Source organism: Diceros bicornis, chromosome X (genome assembly GCF_020826845.1).
Source record: "Diceros bicornis minor isolate mBicDic1 chromosome X, mDicBic1.mat.cur, whole genome shotgun sequence".
NCBI classification, from domain to species: Eukaryota; Metazoa; Chordata; class Mammalia; order Perissodactyla; family Rhinocerotidae; genus Diceros; species Diceros bicornis.
Window position 1 is genome coordinate 94,041,350 of NC_080781.1, and position 23,390 is coordinate 94,064,739.

A 23,390-nucleotide genomic window follows, 5' to 3' on the forward strand; every position below is an offset into this window, starting at 1 on the left:
TGTATCTTGTGGGGGAAGAATTCACGGGAAAGCTCACTCCGCCATGATGCTGACGTCACTCCTCCTTTAGGGGATTTTTTGAAGATATTTTTCTCTTTCTAGATGAGGACTGAGCTGTTGCTCTTAATTCTGCATCTGATTTAAAGACTTGAATCATCCTCAGAGCACCGTGACACACAAGTCAACCTTTCCCTTCAATTTTTTCCTCAATCTAACGTATTTTATGAGCAAGCAAAGGTAAAGCATAATATCCACGATAATTACCCTGAGGCACACCTCAAGTGTCCTGGAACCCAGTTTCTTGATCATCCACTACTAAAAGTAATTTCCAAGCGTGTTCTTATAACACCAAAGAAAGCTGACTTCAAGAATGCTCCAAAAAAAAAGTTGAACTCATAGAAACAGAGAATAGGAAAGTGGTTAACCAGGGGCTTGAGTGGGTGAGGGAAATGGGGAGATGCTGGTCAAAAGGTACAAGCCTTCAGTGACAAGACGAATAAGTTCTGGGGATCTAATGTACAGTAGGGTGACTGTAGTTAATAATACTGTATAGTGTACTTGAAAGTTGCTAAGAGAGTAGATCTTAAGCATTCTCACCACAAAAAAAAGGTAACTCTGTGAGGTGATACATATGTTAATTAACCTCAGTGTGCTAATCATTTCACAAAGTATACATATATCATTCATCACATTGTATACTTTAAATATATACAATTTTTTTTGTCAATTACCCCTTAATAAAGCCAGAAAAAATAATGCTTTTCTTTCCCCCCAGAATTGACTGGGATTTCACAGCTAAGCTTTGGGACAGTACAGTGGTCAAGAGCACAATCTTTGGAATCTGAAAGGCCTGGGCTTGAATTCTGCTTCCACTAGTTACTTACTGTGAGAGCTTGACAGTTTTCTTCATATCTCTGAATCCTAGTCCTTTTGTCTCAAAATGGAGACAAAAAAGTACCTACCTCATAGGTTTTTGCTATGTATAAATGAAAAAATCCGTATTATACAGCAAACCTGGCACATGGTAAACACCATTAATAATGTGGGCTATCATTATTAGCTTTGGAGAGGGTCTCCCAACATGCAATAACCATGACTCCTTCCTTTTCAGGACCCCCTGCTAATAATAATTAATAGGTCCTTAATAGGAGCTCCAAGGTAGGAACATTGTAGATATATCCTCCATAGGACCCAGACCAGGGCTGAGCTAATAATGGTAATAATAATAACAACAATAACAATAACAGATCCTAACAAGAGTCTATCCTTGTCCATAGGGTTCTTACCTCAGCAGGGTGCCCTTCAAATTGGGGACTCTTGCAGTGGGAGTCATGATCATCCCACTTCTCGAAAGACTCTGCACACCTGTGAGGATGACTCTCCTCCATGCTCTCTTCTGTTTGACCCCGAACAATTCCACTGAGACAGACAAAGAAGGACAGTTTGCAGCAAAGAATTACGCAAGGTCAGGAGCTAGGGCATGAGAATGGGGGTTTGAGGACCTTACCCAATGCCATGAATACCTAAGCCGATGAGGTAGATGACAAATAAATGGTGTGTATACCAGAAAACCTCAAAATAACTCCTCCGGATAAACTCCATAGCTGAAGTCACCATGAGAACCAGAGCTATTGTGATGATCACTCCAGTGAGACCAGCAATGCTGGTGAATGTCACATACTCCACTGTCTATGAAAGGAGAAATTTCAGCCTGATACAATGTCCACCAAGGATACCATGTCCTTCCTGCTCATACCCAGATCCCAGATGCTTTGCCATTGAGTAAACTCACCATGTTTGGGGACTGGATGGGATTTAACCAAGAATTCCCCTCTTTCTCTTGATGAGATAGGCTGGAGAGAACGGAAGCAAGAGATCCATCTGTGGCCTGTCGGCTTCTGCTGTATCGTTCCAAGTTAAACAGGTGTGCAATGATGTGAATAGCTAAATGGAAAGACGCAAAGAAATGTGAAAGGTGTCTCAGGAACATAATGGCAAGCAAGCCCCACTAGAAAAGGAGAATCCTATGTACAGTGTCTAGCAGAATGCTGAGTCCACAGAAGGTGCCCAATGGACATTGAGGGCAGAGAGCTCCAAGATCTTTTTTATACTCACTCTGTTCCCAAAGGAATAGAATGTAAGTTCCATGAAAATAGGCCTAGAACAGTGCCTAGCAAATAGTGGCAAGTGTTCAATAAATATTTTTTGTATGTCTACATGCATGGATGAATGAAACTAGACTCGGAATGCCCGGGAGCCTGCAGTTTCATGGTTTGCCTCAGTTACCTGTGTGTAGGCAGATCATATACCCCACCAGCTTGTGGAAGGTGAGGTTGTGATCCAGTTGCTTTCTCGGGGTGCGCCTGCAAAACTACAAATGTAAAGTGATCAAGGTTAAGTGTCTCCAGGCAGCTTTATGAAATTCACTAACCCATAACCAACATGTCTTGCACAGAGCATGCCAATACCACCCACACTTGCCCATCCCCTTGGCTCCCAAAGGAGACCTCTGGCTTCCATTCCCAGGGGTTTGGTGTTGGGTTGTCCTACTGAGGAGTTCAGGGTCTCTTGTCTTTAATGTGATAGTTGACCTATGAGTGGTTGGGACTCACTGAGCAGGTGCCCCTCAGGAAGGACAGCAGATTTCGACACACGGGAATCAGGATCAGCATGCTGTTAAAATTCAGGCAGCGAGCAGAGGCTCGGGCCCAGGCCAACGCTGACTAGAGCAGAGAAGAGAAGAGATCATCAGCTGCTTCATCTCACCATTTAGCAGATAAGCAGGGGCCCAGTCCACTTGTCTGAGACCTGGAAATGGGCAGGGCTGCAGCTTCCTCCCCTCTTTCTCATTAGCTAGCACAATCAGTCCAGGCTCTCCGTTTGCAAACGACATAAAATTCACTGAACTTAATTTTCTTTTTTTTTTTATTTTATTTATTTTTTTCCCCCAAAGCCCCAGTAGATAGTTGTATGTCACAGTTGCACATCCTTCTAGTTGCTGTATGTGGGATGCGGCCTCAGCATGGCCAGAGAAGCAGTGTGTCGGTGCGCGCCCAGGATCCAAACCCGGGCGGCCAGCATCAGAGCGCGCGCACTTAACCGCTAAGCCATGGGGCTGGCCCATGAACTTAATTTTCAATTAAGAAATTCCTGGGGCTAGCCTGGTGGCGTAGTGGTTAAGTTCGCATGCTCCACTTTTGTGGGCCGAGGTTCACGGGTTCAGATCCTGGGCACGGACCTACACACCGATCGTCAAGCCATGCTGTGGCGGCGTCCCATATATAAAAAAAAGTAGAGGAAGATTGGCACAGATGTTAGCTCAGCAACAATCTTCCTCAAGCAAGAAGAGGATTGGCAACGGATGTTAGCTCAGGGCCAGTCATCCTCACAAAAAAATAAAAGAAATTCCTATAAGAGTGGTTTGGAAATGTTTGACTATACATGTATCAATATGAATGAGAACAAGATTTAATGATCCCATGTTAACAAATACATTCTATGGGTGTAATACTTTGCAAGAATTATTTTTGCGTAATGCACTCAATTATGATTTTTTTGTGTGTGTGAGGAACACCAGCCTTAAGCTAACATTGATGCCAATCCTCCTCTTTTTTGCTAAGGAAGACTGGCCTTAGACTAACATCCATGCCCATCTTCCTCTACTTTATATGGGACGCCGCCACAGCATGGCTTAACAAGTGGGTGAGTTGGTGCTCACCCGGGATCCGAACCAGCGAATCCGGTGAACCCCGGGCCGCGCAGCAGAGCGCACGCACTTAACCACCTGCGCCACGGGGCCGGCCCCTCAATTATGATTTTATTTTTTGTCATTTGTAAAACAATCTTGAGGATCATATATATTTTTATTTGCATTTTAAATAAAGCCTATATATTTAGAGGTATAATTACAGATGGTGACTATTTTTTCTCTTTTCTGTATTTTCTAATGTTGCAAGTATAAGCATGTACCAATCATGTAATAAAAAAGATTTAACTGCTTATATTTAAGATGTCTTTAATAATTGTATAAAGCTTAGATAAAATTAGTGAATTCCGCAGAGCAAAAATTTTAAACTTAGGTAGAGATTTGAGAAGGGAGAACTGAGAACAGAATTTCAAACTGATTTCCTTGAGTGGCCAGGCAGCATACATCAAGATCAATCTGATCCAGCAGTAGAAGCTGCTAGAAAAGGAGACAAGGAATCAGTGCTTCAGAGAAATATTTAGCCCAGAAACAGGCTTGATTAGGTATAGGCTGGATGGAATGTGCTCAACTCCATGGGAGCTAAGTTTGACTTCTCTCCTCAACTCTGTACAACTGGTCTCTGACTCGGTTCTATGTACTTGGGACTGCAGGCTACAGAGGGTGATAATCTTGCAGCAGCAGCTGAGGTGGTGGCAGCAGCCAGGCAATTTTTTTGCACTTCAGCTGACTGGCCAGCCTTTCATATGTGCCTGTCAATGACTTGCTAAAAGGAAGAATATGAATTAGAGTTAACAATTTCTCAGCTGTTTTCTAACTATCTTTTCGGCACAAGAACTATTTTTCCATACAACCTAAACCCGGGACAATGTGATGTCAGTTTAATAAGCTAGGTCGAGATCTGCCTAGCGTCGATAATGGCTTACAAATGTCAGGCAGTGCAGTGAACAAGGGCTGCCCTACTGTTTTCCATTTCTGGCTCTTCCACATGACCTGTGTTTTCTCCCTCTGCTGAGTCACAGTCCGACTGTTTTTGGTACAGACAGTCTGTTCCATTTCTGAGTAAATTTTCTCTGCTCATCTCAAAGATCTTGCATTTCCACATTGGTTCCCACAGCTTGCTTATTTGAGTCACAGAGGTTTCTTCAAGCTAAAATTGGCAAGTTAATTGAAAATGTAGGACTATAATTTCACAGCTCCATATTCTGTGGGGGCTTTCTATATGGGATGAATTCTTTTTAGAGCAACTCTTTTTTCCCCATTGCAGTACACTGAAATATCCTAATTCATATTGATTTTTCAACATGGACCTTAACTGATGTTCTAATTCAACTGCTGCTGTCATTAATGCCTCATTGACTATGGATTTAAACTCCTTCCTCTGCTACTTATTTGCTCTGCTTCATAATGAATCAAGTAACTCTTTGTATTCTCCTAGAGGAAGCACGAATTTAATAAATACTCTACAGAATGATTAAATAAATTATGGCACCTCAATGCCATGGACTATTATGCTCTTAAAAGGATGAGTGCTATATGCAGTGGTGTAGGGGTGGTAAATATGTGACAATCAGCTTAAGGGGAAGGCGGAGGTCTTTTCCAGCACTTTCCTATTTACATGATGTAACTTCTCCCACCATGGCAGATTTCAAGATACCAACTTGATGTCACTGAACACCACTGAATGCAGAGTAGTGAAAAGATACACACAACTGGCTATTGCAAGCTGGTGTGAGCCGGTTTCAGCACATCACGGTTCCATACTCACATGGAAAGATATCTGAGATACATTAAGTATAAGAAGCAATTTCCAGCCAATATCTACAATGTGATCTCTTTTTGGTTAAAACAAAAAACTCTGTGTCCTGCTCTATGTGTTATCAAAACTCATAGAACAGTACACCAAAAAAGAGCAAATTTTACTGCATACAGAAAATAAATAAGTAAATAAGAATAGTACCTACCTCAAAAACAACAACAAAACCTACATGTCTGATACATTTGTGAGCATGTCAGTGTGTTTATATAGACACACACACCAAACTATTAACAGTGGTTATCTCTGGGGAGAGGGATGGGAGGGCTTTTCACATTTTACTTATACACTTCTAGATCATTTGATCTCATTGAAAGCAGTATTATTTATTTTCTTTTATTGTTTTTGAAAGCAGTATTATTTATAATTAATTTTTTTAGTAAAGAGGATTTTTAAAAATATAATGTCCACAGGATATCAGCATGATTCATTTTTCTGCTGCTTTTTGGTCATAAAACAGTTCAGCTCTTAATAACTAGTCACATTTATTGCATCATTCTCTTAATAAAAAGCTATTTTTAAAACAAATTAACACTTCCTTTGGAGTTATATTTTCCAAAGAAGGATCAAGGACCAACATTTAAAATGGAAAACAGCAGGGTAAAATAAGCCATGAACAGAACATTCAAATTAGTTGCAATCTCAACATGGATCCTTTGATTATGGAGAGAAAAGAAGGATTTTTAAAAAGGACAAGCTGTCTTTAAACATGTACATTGGGTGGGTCTTTGTGGAAAGCTAACAAAAAAAGGTACCGTCAAGATGAAAGTGATTTAGCCAAATCCCTTACCTGTTACTGAATAACTGACTAGAGTTAGCAGTCAAATTTGCTTTTCTAATCAGGTAGTGGCCAGATTAATGAGCCTGTAAAAAACCATTCTCACCTCTATGCTTCTTCCTGGTCACCTCCACACCAAAGTGCCCTACCCACTCCCAACCCTTCCTCTTCTGTTCTTAATCCACCACTTCCCGGCCTTCTCTAACCTGTTACTTTGACCTAACTCCACCTGTCTGCAGGCCTTGAGTTCTGCAGCACCACCCACTCCATAGACACCTCCTCCCTGCCCCCACCCCACCCCCAGTATTCCTCTCTTTGGTAGAGAGGTATTTGTCTGTGAAATCAGTCCACAGCGGTGGTTTTCAAATGGTTCGTTTATTTGTTTTTGTTTTTGTTTTTGTTTTTCACTTTAGGTCACTTTATTTTTTATTTTTTTTTAATTTTTTGTTTATTGCAGTAACATTGGTTTGACAACATGGATGGACATTGAGGGTATAATGCAAAGTGAAATAAGTCAGAGGGAGAAGGTCAAATACCGTATGATTTCCTTCATTAAGTAGTAGATAATAACAACAATAAACAAACACATAGGGACAGAGATTGGATTGGTCGTTTATTTGTTTTTAACCAAACTCTTTCTTAAAATCATAAGCAGGAGTCCATTAGATAGATAAAGGCTGCTTTGGTTGACATAGGGGCAGGGGCAGAAGCACTGCCCAGTTAGCCTTCCCCTCACACCCTGTAGGAGCACCTGAGCTTCTGTGGAAACCAGTTTGAAAACCACTGCTTAATAGTTTTCTTTATTGTGTGCTTTCATTATTGGGTCCGGGGAGTATACCCTAGATAGTGCTGTCAGATTTAGTGAACAAAAATACAGGATGCTCAGCTAAATTTGAACTTCAGATTAAAAAAATGAATAATTTTGGGGGCCGGGCTGGTGGCGTGGTGGTTAAGTTCACGCACTCCACTTCAGCAGCCCGGGTTCATGGGTTCAGATCCCAGGCACCAACCTACACATTGCTCATCAAGCCGTGCTGTGGCAGCGTCCCACATACAAAATAGAGGAAGACTGGCACAGATGCTAGCTCAGGGCCAATCTTCCTCACCAAAAAAAAAAAAAAGAAGAAGAATTTTTTAGTATACCTATGTCTGATGCAATATTTGGAACACACTTATACCAAAAAAAATGATTTGTTATCTTTCTGGAATTCAAATTTAACTGGGCATCCTGTATTTTTTCTGGAAACCCTAGTCCAAGAGGAAATCAAGGCACTGGGTCTCAAAGGAGCCAGGGTCAGAGAGAAGAAAAAAATATATTCCCCACATCACAACTGTGGTACTCACCCCCAGGATTTCTCTTGTGTAGAAGTACTTGATACCCTTCTCATACGACAGGAAAGCCTGCACAAACAGGAAAACATTCAGCCCCAACCAAATAGCCTAGAGGAGGAAAAAACAAGCAAAGAGTAAAGTGAAATTTGGGTATGAGAAGGAGTAGATGAGGGATAGGAAATAGTGTCACCATTTTGGCTATTTTGTGTTTATCTGTTCTCATTTTAAATGAATACAAGCCTGTTAGTATCTAACTTACTTTCAGAGTGAGTTAGCACTTCAAGAAGTGCATTAGCCACTATGAAGCAGGGCCCAGGCCCAGGGCCAAATCTAGTTTACCACTTGTTTAGTGGCTTGTAAAGCCTACAAGCTACGAACGGTTTTCATTTGTTTTTTGTTTTCACATTTTTAAATGGTTGGAAAAAATCAAAAGAAGAATAATATTCCATGACAGCTGAAAATTATATGAAATTCGAATTTCAGTGTCCATAAATAAAGTGGTATTGGAACTTAGCCATGCCTACTTATCTCCGTATTGTTTATGGCTGTTTTCATGACCCAACGGAAACGTTGAGTAGTTGTGACAGAGACCATGTGGCCTGCAAAGCCTAAAATATGTACTACCTAGCCCTTTAGAGAAAACATTTGCCAACTTCTAGACTACAGCATTCAAACTATTGCACCTAAAGGATGGCAATAAGTGAATAAATGGATTTCTAAAGAATCGAAAAATAAATTTAACATCTATAACAATACCCATCTGCAAAGGACTAAACCATTCCAGATGGGCCTGCCTCTTTAATTATACCCTGACACACATTTTTCCGTTTTTAGATTGTGCGTGTTTTTTTAAATTAACCTATCATTGCTTTGGACTCACTTGAGCTCTCTTTTTTTTTTTTTTTTGTGAGGAAGACTGGCCGAGGGCTAACATCCATGCCCATCTTCCTCCACTTTATATGGGACGCCGCCACAGCATGGCCTGACAAGCGGTGCATCGGTGCGCGCCTGGGATAGGAACCCGTGAACCCCCGGCCGCTGCAGCGGAGCGCACGCACTTAACCGCTTGCGCCACTGGGCCGGCCCCTCACTTGAGCTCTTAAGACTGCTTTTATCCATCCCAAGCTCTGTCTCTGCACCGGCAGGGGCGGGGGAGATTTGGAACCCACTGCCCATTGCCTTAGAGACCAACCAAATGGGCTCTAGCTCAAGCTTGGACTTGCTGGTCTGTAACTGAGCAGGACTCTAGGGCCCTGGGATGCCTCTAATATATATCCTTGGCCCCAGGATGGATCAGAACCATCTCAGCCCCACGGCTAGAGGGCCTTTATCCTAGAACATGGCCCTTTCAGATTCCCTAGATCTGGACGCCTCGCACACCTTTAGCAGCATGGCATAGTGATTTAAAGTGTGATATTGGAGTCAAACTCCTTGGGCTCAAAGTCTAGCTCTACCACTTTCTAGCTCTGTAATTTTAGACAGACGTGTGATTTAACATCTCTGAACCTCAATTTCTTCACCTGTAAAATGAGGATAATAACAATATCTACCTCACAGCAATGCTGTGAGTCTTACGTGAAATAATGCATGTGAAGTGATGAATACAATGCTTGGTGCATAGTAAGAGCTTAACAAATGCTGGCTACAGAGTTGCATCGTTACCAGACTGGCTTTACCAATCACTTTCTTCCTGAATCCTTTGCTCAGACACACTTTCCAGAGTTGAATGTCTCACAGAGATTCTTTGATCCTAATGGAAAAAGAGAGATGAAAGCCACAGATACCTCAAGATTCAGAAGACAGAGGAGAGAAGTTTATTTAGAGGGAGCAGAAATATTTCAGGATCCTAGAGGGACACAGAAACAAAGAACTCTGTGTCAGCCCATCATGAATTGTAGGCAAGGTGAAAGATGAAAAATAGTGACATCTGGGAGTAAGGAATTCCATTTCCCACCTTGACTATCATTTCCTCCACTATGAATGGAAAAGAAAGTGGAGTAGAAGACCTGGCAGAAAAGAGGAGTAAAAGTATTTTTTGAGTAATTTATTTTTCATTTAAAAAATTAGTGCATAGGAGTATATGTCAGAGATAGCAAGAAGTCGGAGCCTGCCAGCAGGATTGGTGGGGGATGGAAATTCAAAGCTAGATAGTTAAATGTGAGTCACCACCATGGGCGATGAACTCTTCAAGCAAAAAATAAGAGAGGGATAAAAAGCACAGAGGATTTTAAAGCGAGAAATACCCTTATATTTGTATCTAATCTAGTCACTTCATTAATCTCCGCCACACACATACACACACAGGTGATCTGAAGTCTAGAGAGGATAAAGAATTTGATCAAAGTCACCCAATTAATAGCATAACTGAAACTAATTCCAAGGTTCCCTGTCTCCTAATTTAGTGCAACAGGAATTAAATATAGGGCATTGAGTGTTGAAAATATGTCATAGGATAATGTGCCAAAATAAGCACTTGGCCTTTCACTAAATGCAAAACAAACAACCCTCCAGGGGAACATGACTGCTCTGCACACCTTTTTCCCTGGAGCACCTGGGTAGTCCTATGGGACCCAAAGGAAAACAAGGAAGAAAGAGAGAAGCCCAGGAGGAGCAATGACATGAAGATCTAGGAAAGTGAGAAAGGACACAGGGAGTCCCAGGCTCAGGGGTGGCTCAGAAATGGAAGAATAAGAGTGGAGAAAGGTGTGTGCATTAGGAGGAAGGGATTGTGCACATGTACTGTGTAAAGGAGTTTTGGCCTGAACACAAGGAAGCTGGGTTTGAGTGACGGCTCTGCAATCAATTCACTTTTTCTCTTGTAAAATCAAGGAGTTGGTTTATATCTGCACTATGCAATGCCATAGCCACTACCCACATATGGCTACTGAGCATTTGAAATGTGGCGCGTCCTGATTGAGGTGTGCTGTAAGTGTAAATTACACTTCAGATTTCAAACTTTTGGTAAAAATAAAAGAATATAAATTCTCACTAATATTTTCAATATTGATTACATGTTGAAAGAATAACTTTTTTTTTTTTTTTTGCTGAGGAAGATTCGCCCTGAACTAACATCTGTGCCAATCTTCCTCTATGTTGTATGTGGGTCGCTGCCACAGCATGGCTGCTGGTGAGTGGTATAGGTCCATGCCCAGGAACTGAACTCGGGCTGCCAAAGTGGAGGGCACCAAACTTAACCAGAGGGTCAGCCCTAATATTTTTGATATATTGGATTAAATGAAATATATTACTAGAAATTAATTTCACCTATTTCTTTTTACCTTTTTCAATGTAAGTATTAGAAAATTTAAACATTTCATATGTGGCTTACATTATATTTCTAGTGGACAGCGCTAGGCCAGATGATCTCTAAGATCAGTTCTATCTCAAACATTCAATGATTTTATGAAATCTTGATGTGAGGCAGTATAGGAAGGATGAAGAGAAATTAATTCCCCATGCCAGTAGTTAGAAATGATGGAAGAGAAAAAGAGAAGACAGAAAATGAAAACTGAGGGCCGGCCCCGTGGCTTAGCAGTTAAGTGCGCACGCTCTGCTGCTGGCGCCCCGGGTTCGGATCCTGGGCGCACACCGACGCACCGCGTCTCCCGCCATGCTGAGGCCATGTCCCACATACAGCAACTAGAAGGATGTGCAGCTATGACATACAACTATCTACTGGGGCTTTGGGGGAAAAAATAAATAAATAAAATTATAAAAAAAAAAAGAAAATGAAAACTGATTGAAATTCTAAGTACTTGTGGCTTGACAACATGAACAATTGCATATCTTTTGTCTCTTTAGCAATCAATTTCTCGAGTTGGTTTTTTTCCTTTTCTAAAATGGTGAAATATATCACACACAGAAGAGTACATAAAACATACATATGTAATTCTAGAGTTGGACTTTTTAATTAACTGGCCTTGATAAGCCCAATATTGGCATGGAATCTTTCCCTTTCAAATAACTTTACAAATATTAACAAACATGATGTCTCCTTACTCTGTTAAGAGTAATTAATGGGAAATGAAACACCACTTACCAGAATCAAAACTGAGAGCCACTGGTTAATCACCCAGTTTCCCATTGTCAAGAGGTGATATGGAATCTCTCTAGGCAGCAGGGAAGATTCAGCAACCTGGATTCTGGAGAAGTTCTTCAGGGTTGGGATCTTTGTCCAGCTCAGTGTCTGCGAGTCTTTAAGATGTGAAAGATGCACATCTACCCACAAAGCTTCCAAGAATGAATAAGTGCATTTTGCCTTCCTCCTCTGAATGGAACTATATTACCAGCCCTACCTATGAGAACCACAGGGGTTTTCCCTGGTGGGGTTTTATCCCTTCAGGAAATAGCAATCTTCTTGAGTGAGAATATACTCTCTCATCATCTTATCAACATGACCTAATGTGAGGCATTGCCTTCCTTGATGAGACATTTGCTAAGTTTTCTCATAACAAAAACAGTAGGCTGGGGCTATAAACAGATGACCTCAGGAGAAGCAGGGCAGAGAGCAATCACGTTAAGGAAATTGCTTTAAGGTGGGCTTTCAGAAGAGCCGCTGCATCTGCCAGCTGCAATTAGGACTTCAGCCTGGCTAGCCAGAAACTTCAGCATCTGGAGGATGATCTGGCTCTGGGGACACCTTGATTGGCTGGCAGGACAAGTGAAAAGAATGGCCAAGTAGACTAAGAGAAAATTTAGCAGATATAAATGTACACCTCGGTTCAAAAAACAGAGTCAGAGGATGCAAAATGAGGGAGGGGATTGTCTCCTAGTATAATGGATTAGCTCGAGTTCTGGGGGGCACTATTTTTTTCCTTCTCTAAAATGGTGAAGTATATCATACACAGAAGGTGTATAAAACATACATTTGTAATTTAAAGAATAATATTAAGGAATGAATATCTATGTACTCACTACCTAGGTTAAAAAAATAGAACTTTTATTTCCAGGATCTTAAAGCCCTCTGTGTGTCCCTCCCTGATCGCATCTCCCTTCTTTCCCTCTCCCTCCCCCAGCCAATGTAACCACTATCCTGAAATGAGCAGGGTGGCAATGGGGATCATTGCCTTGTTTTTCTTTATAGTTTACTAACTAAATGCATCCCTAAACAATCTATTGTTTAGTTTTTCCTATTTTTGAACTTCTTAATAAATGGAACCTAGCTGTTTATATGTATGTATGCTTCTGTGATTTGCTTCTTTTACTCAACATTGTGTTTTTGAGATTTATACATGTTGGTACATGTAGTTTCAGTCCATTTACACTACTATATAATATTCCATTGCATGAATATACCATAGTTTATTTATTCATTCTACTATTGTTGGATATGATGATGGGACAATGTTGATGGAATGTTGATGTACATATGCTACAGTTTCTCTAGGGTATATACCCTGGAGTGGAATTTCTGTCTCCTGGGAATGTTCAACTTTACTACATAACACCAAACCCTTTTCCAAAGTGCTCACATAAATGTATATTCCAATGAGCCGTAAATGAAAATTCCAGTTCCTTCAAATGCTTACCAACACTTGGTATTTTCTAGACTTTTTTATTTTTATGATTCTAGTGAGAGTGAAATACTATTTTATTGTTATTTGAATTTTCATTTCCCTGATTACTAGTGAGGCTGAGCATGTTGTTTATGTTTTTTTTTTTTCTGTGAGGAAGACTAGCCCTGAGCTAACATCCGATGCTAATCCTTCTCTTGTTTTTTTGCTGAGGAAGACTGGCCCTGGGCTAACATCCATGCCCATCTTCCTCTACTTTATATGGGACGCCGCCACAGCATGGCTTGAATAGAAATGAAACACCACTTACCAGAATCAAAACTGAGAGCCACTGGTTAATCACCCAGTTTCCCATTGTCAAGAGGTGATATGGAATCTGTCTAGGCAGCAGGAAGATTCAGCAACCTGGATTCTGGAGAAGTTCTTCAGGGTTGGGATCTTTGTGCTCTGCTCCGGCAGCCCAGGTTCACAGGTTCAGATCTTGGGTGCAGACCTACACCACTCATCAAGCCATGCTGTGGAGGATAAAATAGAGGAAAATTGGCACAGATGTTAGCTCAGGGCCAAACTTCCTCGTGAAAAAAAAAGAGAACTTCTAATACAATGTTGAACAGAGGAAGTAATAGTGAGTCCCTTGTCTAATTCTTAGTCTCCAAAGGGGACTTTTTTCAAAATTTCACCCTTAAGTATGATGTTTGGTGTAGCTTTTTGTAGATACCTGGCTATATATTCTTATTTTACTTTACTTTAGGCTCAAAAGCTAATATTTATTTAAAATAAGAAAAGAAATCACAGCACATTTTTTGTGTGTGTGTGTGAGGAAGATCAGCGCTGCGCTAACATCTGCCAATCCTCCTCTTTTTTTGCTGAGGAAGACCGGCCCTGGGCTAACATCTATGCCCATCTTCCTCCACTTTATATGGGACGCTGTCACAGCATGGCTTGACAAGCAGTGATTTGGTGCGTGCCCAGGATCCGAACCGGCGAACCCCGAGCTGCTGTAGCGGATCGCGCGCACTTAACCACTTGTGCCACTGGGCCGGCCCCCACAGCACATTTTTAACAGCTTTATTGAGGTATAATTTATGTACCATAAAATTTCCCCATTGTAAGGGGAAACTCATAGCACATTTTATATTTTAAAAAGCGGAAAAATCTCTTTAATATTACAAAACTCATAACACTTTAATTAGCTGCCTAACACACCTGCCACTTAGTGTCGCAATGCTGAGTGAAATTAGCATAGTGAGTGCTAGGAGTATTCTTGGAAGCTATTCCTACACCAAGACAGCTAGCAATCAGTTAACTATACACGGAAGTGTCAGTGAAGCACATGATATACATTCTCCTAAACCCAAACTAAATACACCATCAACACAGCATCAGTACAACACAACACAGTAAAGCTAAGGAGCTTTATTCCAGAAATGCTCATGGCCACTCCAGCACTGCCTGACTTGAAAAGAAGTGTGACAGAGGGGAAGAAGGAACAGAAAAAGACAGTCATCTTAACCATTTGCGATGAAAATATCTCAATTTTTCAATTTTACAAAAACACTTGATCATGCCCAAGACTACACCCTAAGACAGAAATTAAAGCCTGTCCATGGGAGGGTGATCAGGATGATGTAATGGTTTGAAACCATTCTATATTAGGAAGTGTTAAAGAATTTAGGGAATTTGGCCTGGAAAAGAGGTTTGTCAGGGACAGGAGCTTATCTATATTTTTTTGGAGAAGGTTTAGTTCGTTTTGTATTTGGACCCAAGGAGTCAACCTAGTATTGGAGGCTCTACGGTAACACATTTTTGTTCAATATAAAGCAGAATTTTCTAACACAGGTGTTCAAAGAAGTGAAGAGGTAATGAATTTCTTGTTTCTTGAGATGCTCAAGGAAAAATGAACAACGCCTGGCCAGCTGTTTTGTAGGGGGAATGTCAGCACCAGATGGATGGGTAAATGTCTTTGAAGTATCCTCCAACCTTGAGATCCTGTAATTTGTAAGAGAATGATTTATAATCTAGATGACAATTTATGTATTACCTAATGGATTATATATGCCATGCTGAATGGAGCCTTGTGTCTCTGAGTAGGGGCCCCCATTCTCAATATCAGATTCCTAGGATGTCAATTGATAAGTTGATGAGCATAGAATCTAAGCAAAGATAGTCAGATGATCTTAATGGAATATTATTACTAAACTGCAGCAGCAGGATCAGTTGGACTTTTTCAAAACAAGATGATAGAGGCCGGCCTGGTGGCACAGTGGTTAAGTTTGTGCGTTCCACTTTGGTGGCCCGGGGTTTGCAGGTTCGAATTCTGGGCGTGGACCAACGCACTGCTCATCAAGCCATGCTGTGGCAGTGTCCCACATACAAAATAGAGGAAGATGGGCACAAACGTTAGCTCAGAGACAATCTCCCTCAGCAAAAAGAGGAAGATTGGCAACAGGTGCTAGCTCAGGGCCAATCTTCCTCACCAAAAAAAAAAAAAAAAGATGATACCAGCTAATCCAACTAAAAAATTCATGCTGCAGGGCCGGCCCCATAGCTTAGCGGTTAAGTGTGCGTGCTCCGCTACTGGCGGCCGGGGTTTGGATCCCAGGTCGCACCGATGCACCGCTTGTCAGGCCATGTTGAGGCCACGTCCCACATACAGCAACTAGAAGGATGTGCAACTATGACATACAACTATCTACTGGGGCTTCGGGGAGAAAAAGGGAAAAAAAGGAGGAGGATTGGCAATAGATGTTAGCACAGGGCTGGTCTTCCTCAGCAAAATGAAGAGGATTGGCATGGATGCTAGCTCAGGGCTGATCTTCCTCACAAAAAAAAAAATTTATGCTGCAAATCTGAGGCCCCTCTTCCTCAGGCAACGCTGGACACACTAAAAAATTCTTACCATCAAGTTGCTCTTTTTGTAAATTGTCCAAGAATTCCTTTCCTTCTTTTGCCTCAAGACATCATAATACTTCCCCTCCCTCTTTGTTTCTCCAGACTGTCTTAATGTTTGCATTTCCCAGGTTTATAGATTGATGTTATTTAATTTTGAGGTTGACTTCTTCCTGGAGATCTGTAGGGAGTTCTTAAATGACATCAGTAACAGTTATACTACAGGCTGTATTCTTTTGGAAAGATTTCCTGTAGATGGTTGATCCCACCCATGGTAGGTGGATTTTGTAAATTGTAAACACAGAGCCACTCCCTGACTTGCTTGCTCTGTTTCCTTCCTGATCACTTGTTTCCATCACCATTCGTCCCGAACTTACCTTTACAATTATAACCCTTGTACATCTTTTCCAGGAATTAATATGTAACAGTCAGTGCTGAATTGCTAACCATTTAAACATGCACTTAGGACACCCAGAAAAATTATTTTAAGAATTCTTTTTTAAGAATTGTTGATATTTCAAAAAGAAAAATTTAAAAAGTCATTATGGGAAAAATTGGTACTTTGTTGTATTTATTTTATGGTCTATAATTGTTTGCAAGCTGAATCTGTAGAGGATGGTGTTGGGAGGACATCCTTCTCTTTTTAAAGCTTAGAGCCTCTTAAGGTATTAATCTGGCCTTGATCACAGCGTCTAAAAAGGAAACTTCCTATAGTGATAAGAGAGATTGATGTATGTGGAGTTAACATCAATTCTTTTCACTACGTTGGATCAGAACTAGACCTCACAAAGTAGCCTTTCTTAAAGACAACATGGTGCGACAGAGCTGGATTTAACTCCCAGCTCCCCACTCACTACCAAGGCTGCTTTGGAAAAGTCTAACTTATCTAGGCCTCAGTTTCTTCATCTGTAACTTAGTGCACTCATTCCTCATGGAGAAAATGTCCAAGTAGTAGCCTATATTGACAGGCAGAAGGTGGAGTGATGGTAGGGAAGAGGCAGAGGCAGTATGGTATAGTGGTTAGAAACACAGATTCCAGAGCCAGTCTACCTGGATTTGAAGTCTGCCTCATTTTACTTATCCATAAAATGGGTTGTTGTGAGAATTAATGAGTTAAAATATGTAAAGCAATTAGAACAATGCATTCCATAGTTGCTTGCTGCTTTGATGATGATGATCCCTAAGAAAATATAAGCAGAGGGCATGAACTCAATGGTATTTTCTTTCTTTTTTTTTTTTGTGAGGAAGATCAGCCCTGAGCTAACATCCATGCCAATTCTCCTCTTTTTTTTTTGCTGAGGAAGACTGGCCCTGGGCTAACATCTGTGCCCATCTTCCTCCACTTTATATGGGATGCCGCCACAGCATGGCCTGACAAGTGGTGCGTCTGTGCACACCAGGGATCCAAACCCGGACCAGCAGCAGTAGAACACACGCACTTAACTGCTACGCCACAGGGCTGGCCCCCGCAATGGTACTTTCTTTTGCCCTTGAAAAGGGGAGCAGAAATTATAGATTAGAGGCCATGATTATAAAAACTTTGTAAGATTATGGAATCTTTGCCACTCCCTTATGTCTGTTAGCTTTATTCCCTGTTTCTCCAGAGTAGTTAGCAGATAAACCTTAAAATTGAATGAGCCTATACGCTTGGCTTCAATGGCAGCAAGGAAGTGGGAGAGGTGGAGAGACTGTGTCTCATTCCGCAGCTAGGCTTAGGAAGGTAGCTACCAAAAGGAGAGAAAACAGGCTGTGTCCCTGTTGCTTCAAGCATGGAGGAATATGGGGAGCAGACCTAGGCCTGGAAAGGGGCCTGGGGACTTAATGGTGGCAAGGTTCATGTGGCTCCCTGCCCTCTCTACTTCCCTCACAGGGCTGTGATGAGCATCGAATGAGCTTAAAGCAGTGTTTTTTAAGCTGATAACTGTTATGGAGACATCACTTGAACAGCAGTGAGTACTTTCATTTTACAACTGTTACATTGGAAACTTACACTTAAAAGTGTGCATTGTTAAAAGATGAACTGAGGCATATTAAAAATATTGAAAGTTTATTTGAGCAAAAATCAATTCAAATCTGGCAGCACCAAACCGGAAGTAGTTAGGAGCACTCTACCAAGAGGAGCTGAGGGAATGACTTATATAGAGAAGGTACAGAAGCAAAAAAAAGGAAATTATCTTATTTGCTACAGCTTAAAGCCTAGTTTGTTGGTTGTGATTGGTTATCCTTAGGTTTCTATTTCTCTTGAGGCATTTACAAGTATAGGTTTTAGTCTCCTTGTGTAGGCCACCAAAGCATTAGCCACCTCAGTCTAGTGTCTTCCTTATTTAATTAATTTAACAGTATGTAAGACTTGTTCAGCTCATTGAACTCAGTTCAACGTTTCAATATCGTTGAAACGATATTCAAGTCTTGCCCTTTAATATTGGTTGAGCAAGTTCTGTCTCTTCCAGGAAGCCTTCTCTGAACACCTCAACAATCACACCACACCCTTTACTAATTTTCATAGCAATAGTTCCTCTTATCTTCTTACCTCTAGCACAGTCTGTGAAACCTTCTATTGTTATTTACCCTTTTCTGAGTAAGTCCTGTCTCACCCAGATGGCTCCCTAAGGCAGAGCACGAAGCTCTCTATGCACAGTACGTGCTCAATAAACATTTGTCAAGTGATGGTGTGGTAGGCAGTATAATGGAACCCCAAAGAGGTCCACATCCTAATCCATGGAACCTGTGAATATGTCACCTTACACGGCAAAGGGGAATTAAGGTTGCAGATGGAGTTAGGTTGCTAATCAGCCGACCTCAAAATAGGGACATTATTCTGGATTATGCAGATGGGCCTGATGTAATCACAAGGATCCTTAAAAGTGGAAGGGGGAGGCAGAAGAAGAGTTCAGAGCGATGTGATATGAGAAGAACATGACCTTCTGTTGCTGGCTTTGAAGATGGTGGAAGGGGCCAGGAGCCAAGGAATGTAGGCAGCCTCTAGAAGCTGGAGAAGGAAAGGAAATGAGTTCTCCCCCAGAACCTACGGAAAAGAATGCAGCCCTGCCAACACCTTTATTTTAGCGTAGTGAGTCCCACTGCAGATTTATAACATCCAAAATTGTAAAATAATAAATTTGTGTTGTTTTTAGCCATCAAATTTATAGTAATTTGTTACAGCACCAATAGGAAACTAATACAGATAGCAAGAAGTGATTTTCCTGCAACTGTATTCTGGCTCTCAGTTTCCTACTCTGCTGAAAAAGAAGATAAAACCTCAAGTTTTCAGAGCTAGACGTTGACAGTCTCTAGTCCCTACCATTAGCATAACATGTTATGTGAGGTAAATAAGTTAGAACTTTGGCTGCAAGTAAACCAGGATATAAATGATTGGTCTTTTTAATAAGGAAATGCAACTGCTTTTTAAAAAACCTTTCCCTTTGTTGTATTAGAAACATTTAGCTCTTTCTAGGTGTAAGGGAACTCTCCCAGAACAGGATGCAAATATTTGCCCTACCTTCCAGAGAGTATAAGATGAGATTATCTAAATTTTGAAGACTGAGCTTTTCTTGCTGTCAAGAAAAAGGTTTTTGATTGTTAAGGATTTGGACTCTGATTTGAGGTTCTTTACCATGGGTCACACGGTCTCTTGGTAAAGAAAACAGAACTGGGCTTTGGATAGAGAGGAGGTATAGGGAAACCGAGGGAGGTTTTGGAGTGGGGGAGATAAGGAAGAGAACTGCTTGATGGGTTAGGGAAGGTGGCCCAGGTGCTCTGGGGCTCAATCCTAGAATTCTGTCCCCACACCTATAGATAGTCAAGTGCATCGAGAGAAGAGCTATGCTAAAAGGCAATACCTGCACCCAGGGCCTGTATCCATTGGTTCTCCAGTCTGCATACTGGTAAGAAGGTGCCTCTATTCTGCCCCAAGCTTTACCAGCTGACCATCCTGTGGGAAGGAGAAATGCCTGGACTTCAATGAGACTTTTTTATTGTGGTAAAATAACAGATAACATAAAAGTCACCATTTTATGCACAACTGAGTGGCATTTAGTACATTCCCAATGTTATGCAATCATCACTAGTATCTAGTTCTAGAAAATTTTTGTCACCATGAAAGAAAACCTTGTACCCATTAAGCAGTCACTCCCCATTCCTGCCTTCCCCCAGCCCTTAGCAACTGCGTTCTGCTCTCTGGTATCTTCTTTCTGTCTCTGTGAAGTTACCTATTCTGGACATTTCACATAAATGGAATCATACAATATGTGACTTTTGTGACTGGCTTCTTTCATTTAATATGAGGTTTTCAAAGTTCATCCATGTTGTAGTATATATCAGGACTTCATTTCTTTTCCTTGGCGAATAATATTCCATTGTATGGATATATCACATTTGGTTTATCCATTCATCCATTGATGGACATTTGGGTTACTTCCACCTTTTAGCTATTATGAATAGTTTTGCTACGCACATTCATGCACAAATTTTTGTTTGAACACCTGTTTTCAGTTCTTTGGGGTATATACCTAGGAGTGAAATTGCTGGGTCGTTTGGTAAGTCTATGTTTAACTTATTCAGGAACTGTCTAACAGTTTTCTGCAGTGGCTGCACCATTTTACTTACAATAAGATTTTGCTAGGGGAATGTACAGCATGGTGATTATAGTTAATAATGCTGTACTGCATATTCGAAAGTTGCTAAGAGAGTAGATCTTAAAACTCTTCACCACAAGAAAAAAAATTTTGTAACTACGTATGGTGACAAATGTTAACTAGACTTATTTTGGTGATCATTTTGTGAGGTATACAAAATATGTTAACTATATGTCAATAAAAAAAAGATTTTGCTCTTTCAGCAACTACTTATCCCATGCAGATATCTCCCCATAATACCCACAAACACCCCTTATTGGGGGAGCTACTCTCTCATGAGTCTCTCACGCTCCTACAAATCTTGCTGGGTATGCCAAGAATGCAAGATCTTGATCTGCTCAGGCCATTTCTCAGAGTTGTATTTGCAGCAAGCAGCCTTGAGAGATGAGGTAATATCTCCCGACAGACAAAGAGTGGGCTTGCTTCTGCTTGCTATAAATCAGTGAATCCCCCAAGCTGAGTGTTTCTTGGCCACAAAGCAAACTCATTCCACGCATAGCATCTGCCTGGCCCTCCCCTACCTGCTTACCTCCCCCCCGTGAGACTTGAGAGGCATGGGGAACCCACGCAAACCAACATGAAGCTCATGCTGCTTGCTGTGCCATGGGTAACAAAGTTTTTTGTCTCTGACCCAGGAGTCTCATGTCTTCACCAGCATCTATGACACAGGCAGTCTCACTTATTAGCTTGTAAGTAAGGTAAAATTCCAGACCCTCCAGTTCTTAACACCTGTAAGCCCTGGACATCTATTGGGGTAGTGGGGATGAGCTTCCACATCTGTTCTGGGAGGGAATATGAGCTGAGAAAATTTAAACCCCAGGGCTAGGACACAGCATTTTGGTATTTTAAAGTGTCTTTCCATGAAGTATTATTATTTAATCATAGAAGTCTTGCATATTTTTCTGAATATTTCTTCCTCATAGTTCATATTTTTTATTGCCTGGCATTTTGAATGGTATTTTAAATTTTATCTATTTGTCATCTATATAGGATTCAATTGATACATTTATTTTGTATCCAAGAACCTAGCTCAATTCTTTTTCTTTTTTTCTTTTCTTTTTTTTTTGTGAGGAAGATCAGCCTTGAGCTGATATCCATGCCAATTCTCCTATTTTTCCTGAGGGAGACTGGCCCTGGGCTAGCATCTGTGCCCATCTTCCTCCACTTTATATGGGACGCCGCCACAGCATGGCCTGACAAGCGGTGCATCTGTGCACACCCAGGATCCGAACCTGGGCCGCCAGCAGTGGAGCACGCGCACTTAACCGCTATGCCACGGGGACAGCCCCAATTCTTTTTAATTCTAATCACTAATATGGATATCCTTTAGGACTTTATAATTTGAAAATTAATGAAGTTCATGGCCACTTTGTAAAAAAATCATTATTACTTAATACAGGTTAGACAATATTTTTCAAAATATAAGGTCTATGGAGAGAAATATAAGGAAAGAAGTCCTAGATGATGAAAAGGTTGGGATCAACCAAACTATGCTGTCTGATCTTGAAGACTTGCGTTCATCATAGAAAATTGAATTTTGTATTCGATATTTATTGGTGTGAGGAAGTCAAAGATGAATAAAACATAGTCCCTTCCTTCAAGGAGCTCACAGTGCAGCACAGGGATGGAAGGAGTGTCTTTAATATTCTATTTATGCAGAAGCCACTGACTTCATAGTCTACCATTCATTTACCCCTCCAGGCTCCGATGCTTTTTCCTTCATTATTGTTTATTTTCTCACCCCTGTGATTCAAAGAACAGAAACCAACTCAACATTCTGCAAACAGAAAAAAAAAAAAAAAAAAAAAAGAGGGCCTATTTTCAAGTGTATATTTTCTGTTCTTTCTGTGGATTACCTTTGCTCTCATCTGTATATCTTTTCTGTTCCCTCATCAATATTCTTAAGAATATAATTTGATTGACCCAGCCTTTCTTATGCTCCAGGCCAGATGTGTTTGCTGGCCATTCTATTGGATGGGTTTGCCTATCCCTGGGTTATGTGATCATCCAATCAATTAATGTGATTATTAGTGCAGAACATGGCCACTGAGGCAGGAGGAGGACATGAAAAGACTTTAGGTATAGATATGGCATAGGTAGAGCAGACAATCATTTACATCTCTAGTATAGCAAAATTTACCTCTTGAGGAGCCCATTTTTGTTTCTATAAATGGGCATGAGAACAAGCCATTTAAAATATTTTATGCTGTGGGTTGAAGGCCTAAAAAAATAGTTTTAGATAACTAGTTTCAATTCTACCAAAAAAATGAAAAAATTATAGGAAAATTATTGGGTGAAATATTGGTTAAATAGTATCAGGATCCTTTAAGGTTCAGTAAATACCAAGTAATGTACTATCATCTGTAGAAAAGCCTACATTCAGATCTCTGTTGCTTCTCTTGCTTTGGAATTGTAACTCCTTTGTACATAAACATAAAATAGCTGGTCATTTGACAGTTTCATGGTTCCACTTCTAAAATAAGACAATGTTGCTTTTAATGAGACCAGAGCAGATGAGAGGTAGAGCAGAAAGTATAAGTAGGTCATATAGGCAGTCTCCTGTGTTGTATAATTTTTTGAGAAATTCAAAAAGATATTCCTCCTCCCCACCCCACTAAAAAATAGCCTTTTCATTCGTCTTTTATAGGGCAGGAAATTCTTACCACTGGAATTATTCCTTTGGGAAAAAGCTTTGTCCCCAGAGGCTATGGTTAGATTTCATTGT

The 23,390-nt window shown here is 40.8% G+C and overlaps 1 protein-coding gene across 1 annotated transcript in view; it reads right to left on the bottom strand.

Annotated features, from left to right (window-relative positions):
* Positions 1-11,821, bottom strand: part of NOX1 (NADPH oxidase 1) — a 31,410-nt gene extending 19,589 nt beyond the window's left edge. The window contains exons 1-7 of the mRNA XM_058536323.1: positions 11,669-11,821; positions 7,642-7,737; positions 2,613-2,723; positions 2,287-2,371; positions 1,793-1,944; positions 1,508-1,689; positions 1,287-1,419 (exon numbers count right to left, since the gene is read on the bottom strand). Coding sequence (XP_058392306.1) covers positions 1,287-1,419; positions 1,508-1,689; positions 1,793-1,944; positions 2,287-2,371; positions 2,613-2,723; positions 7,642-7,737; positions 11,669-11,713 — 804 coding nt within the window. The 5' untranslated portion in view covers positions 11,714-11,821. The remainder of the gene's footprint in view (positions 1-1,286; positions 1,420-1,507; positions 1,690-1,792; positions 1,945-2,286; positions 2,372-2,612; positions 2,724-7,641; positions 7,738-11,668) is intronic.
* Between the last annotated feature and the right edge of the window lie 11,569 nt (positions 11,822-23,390).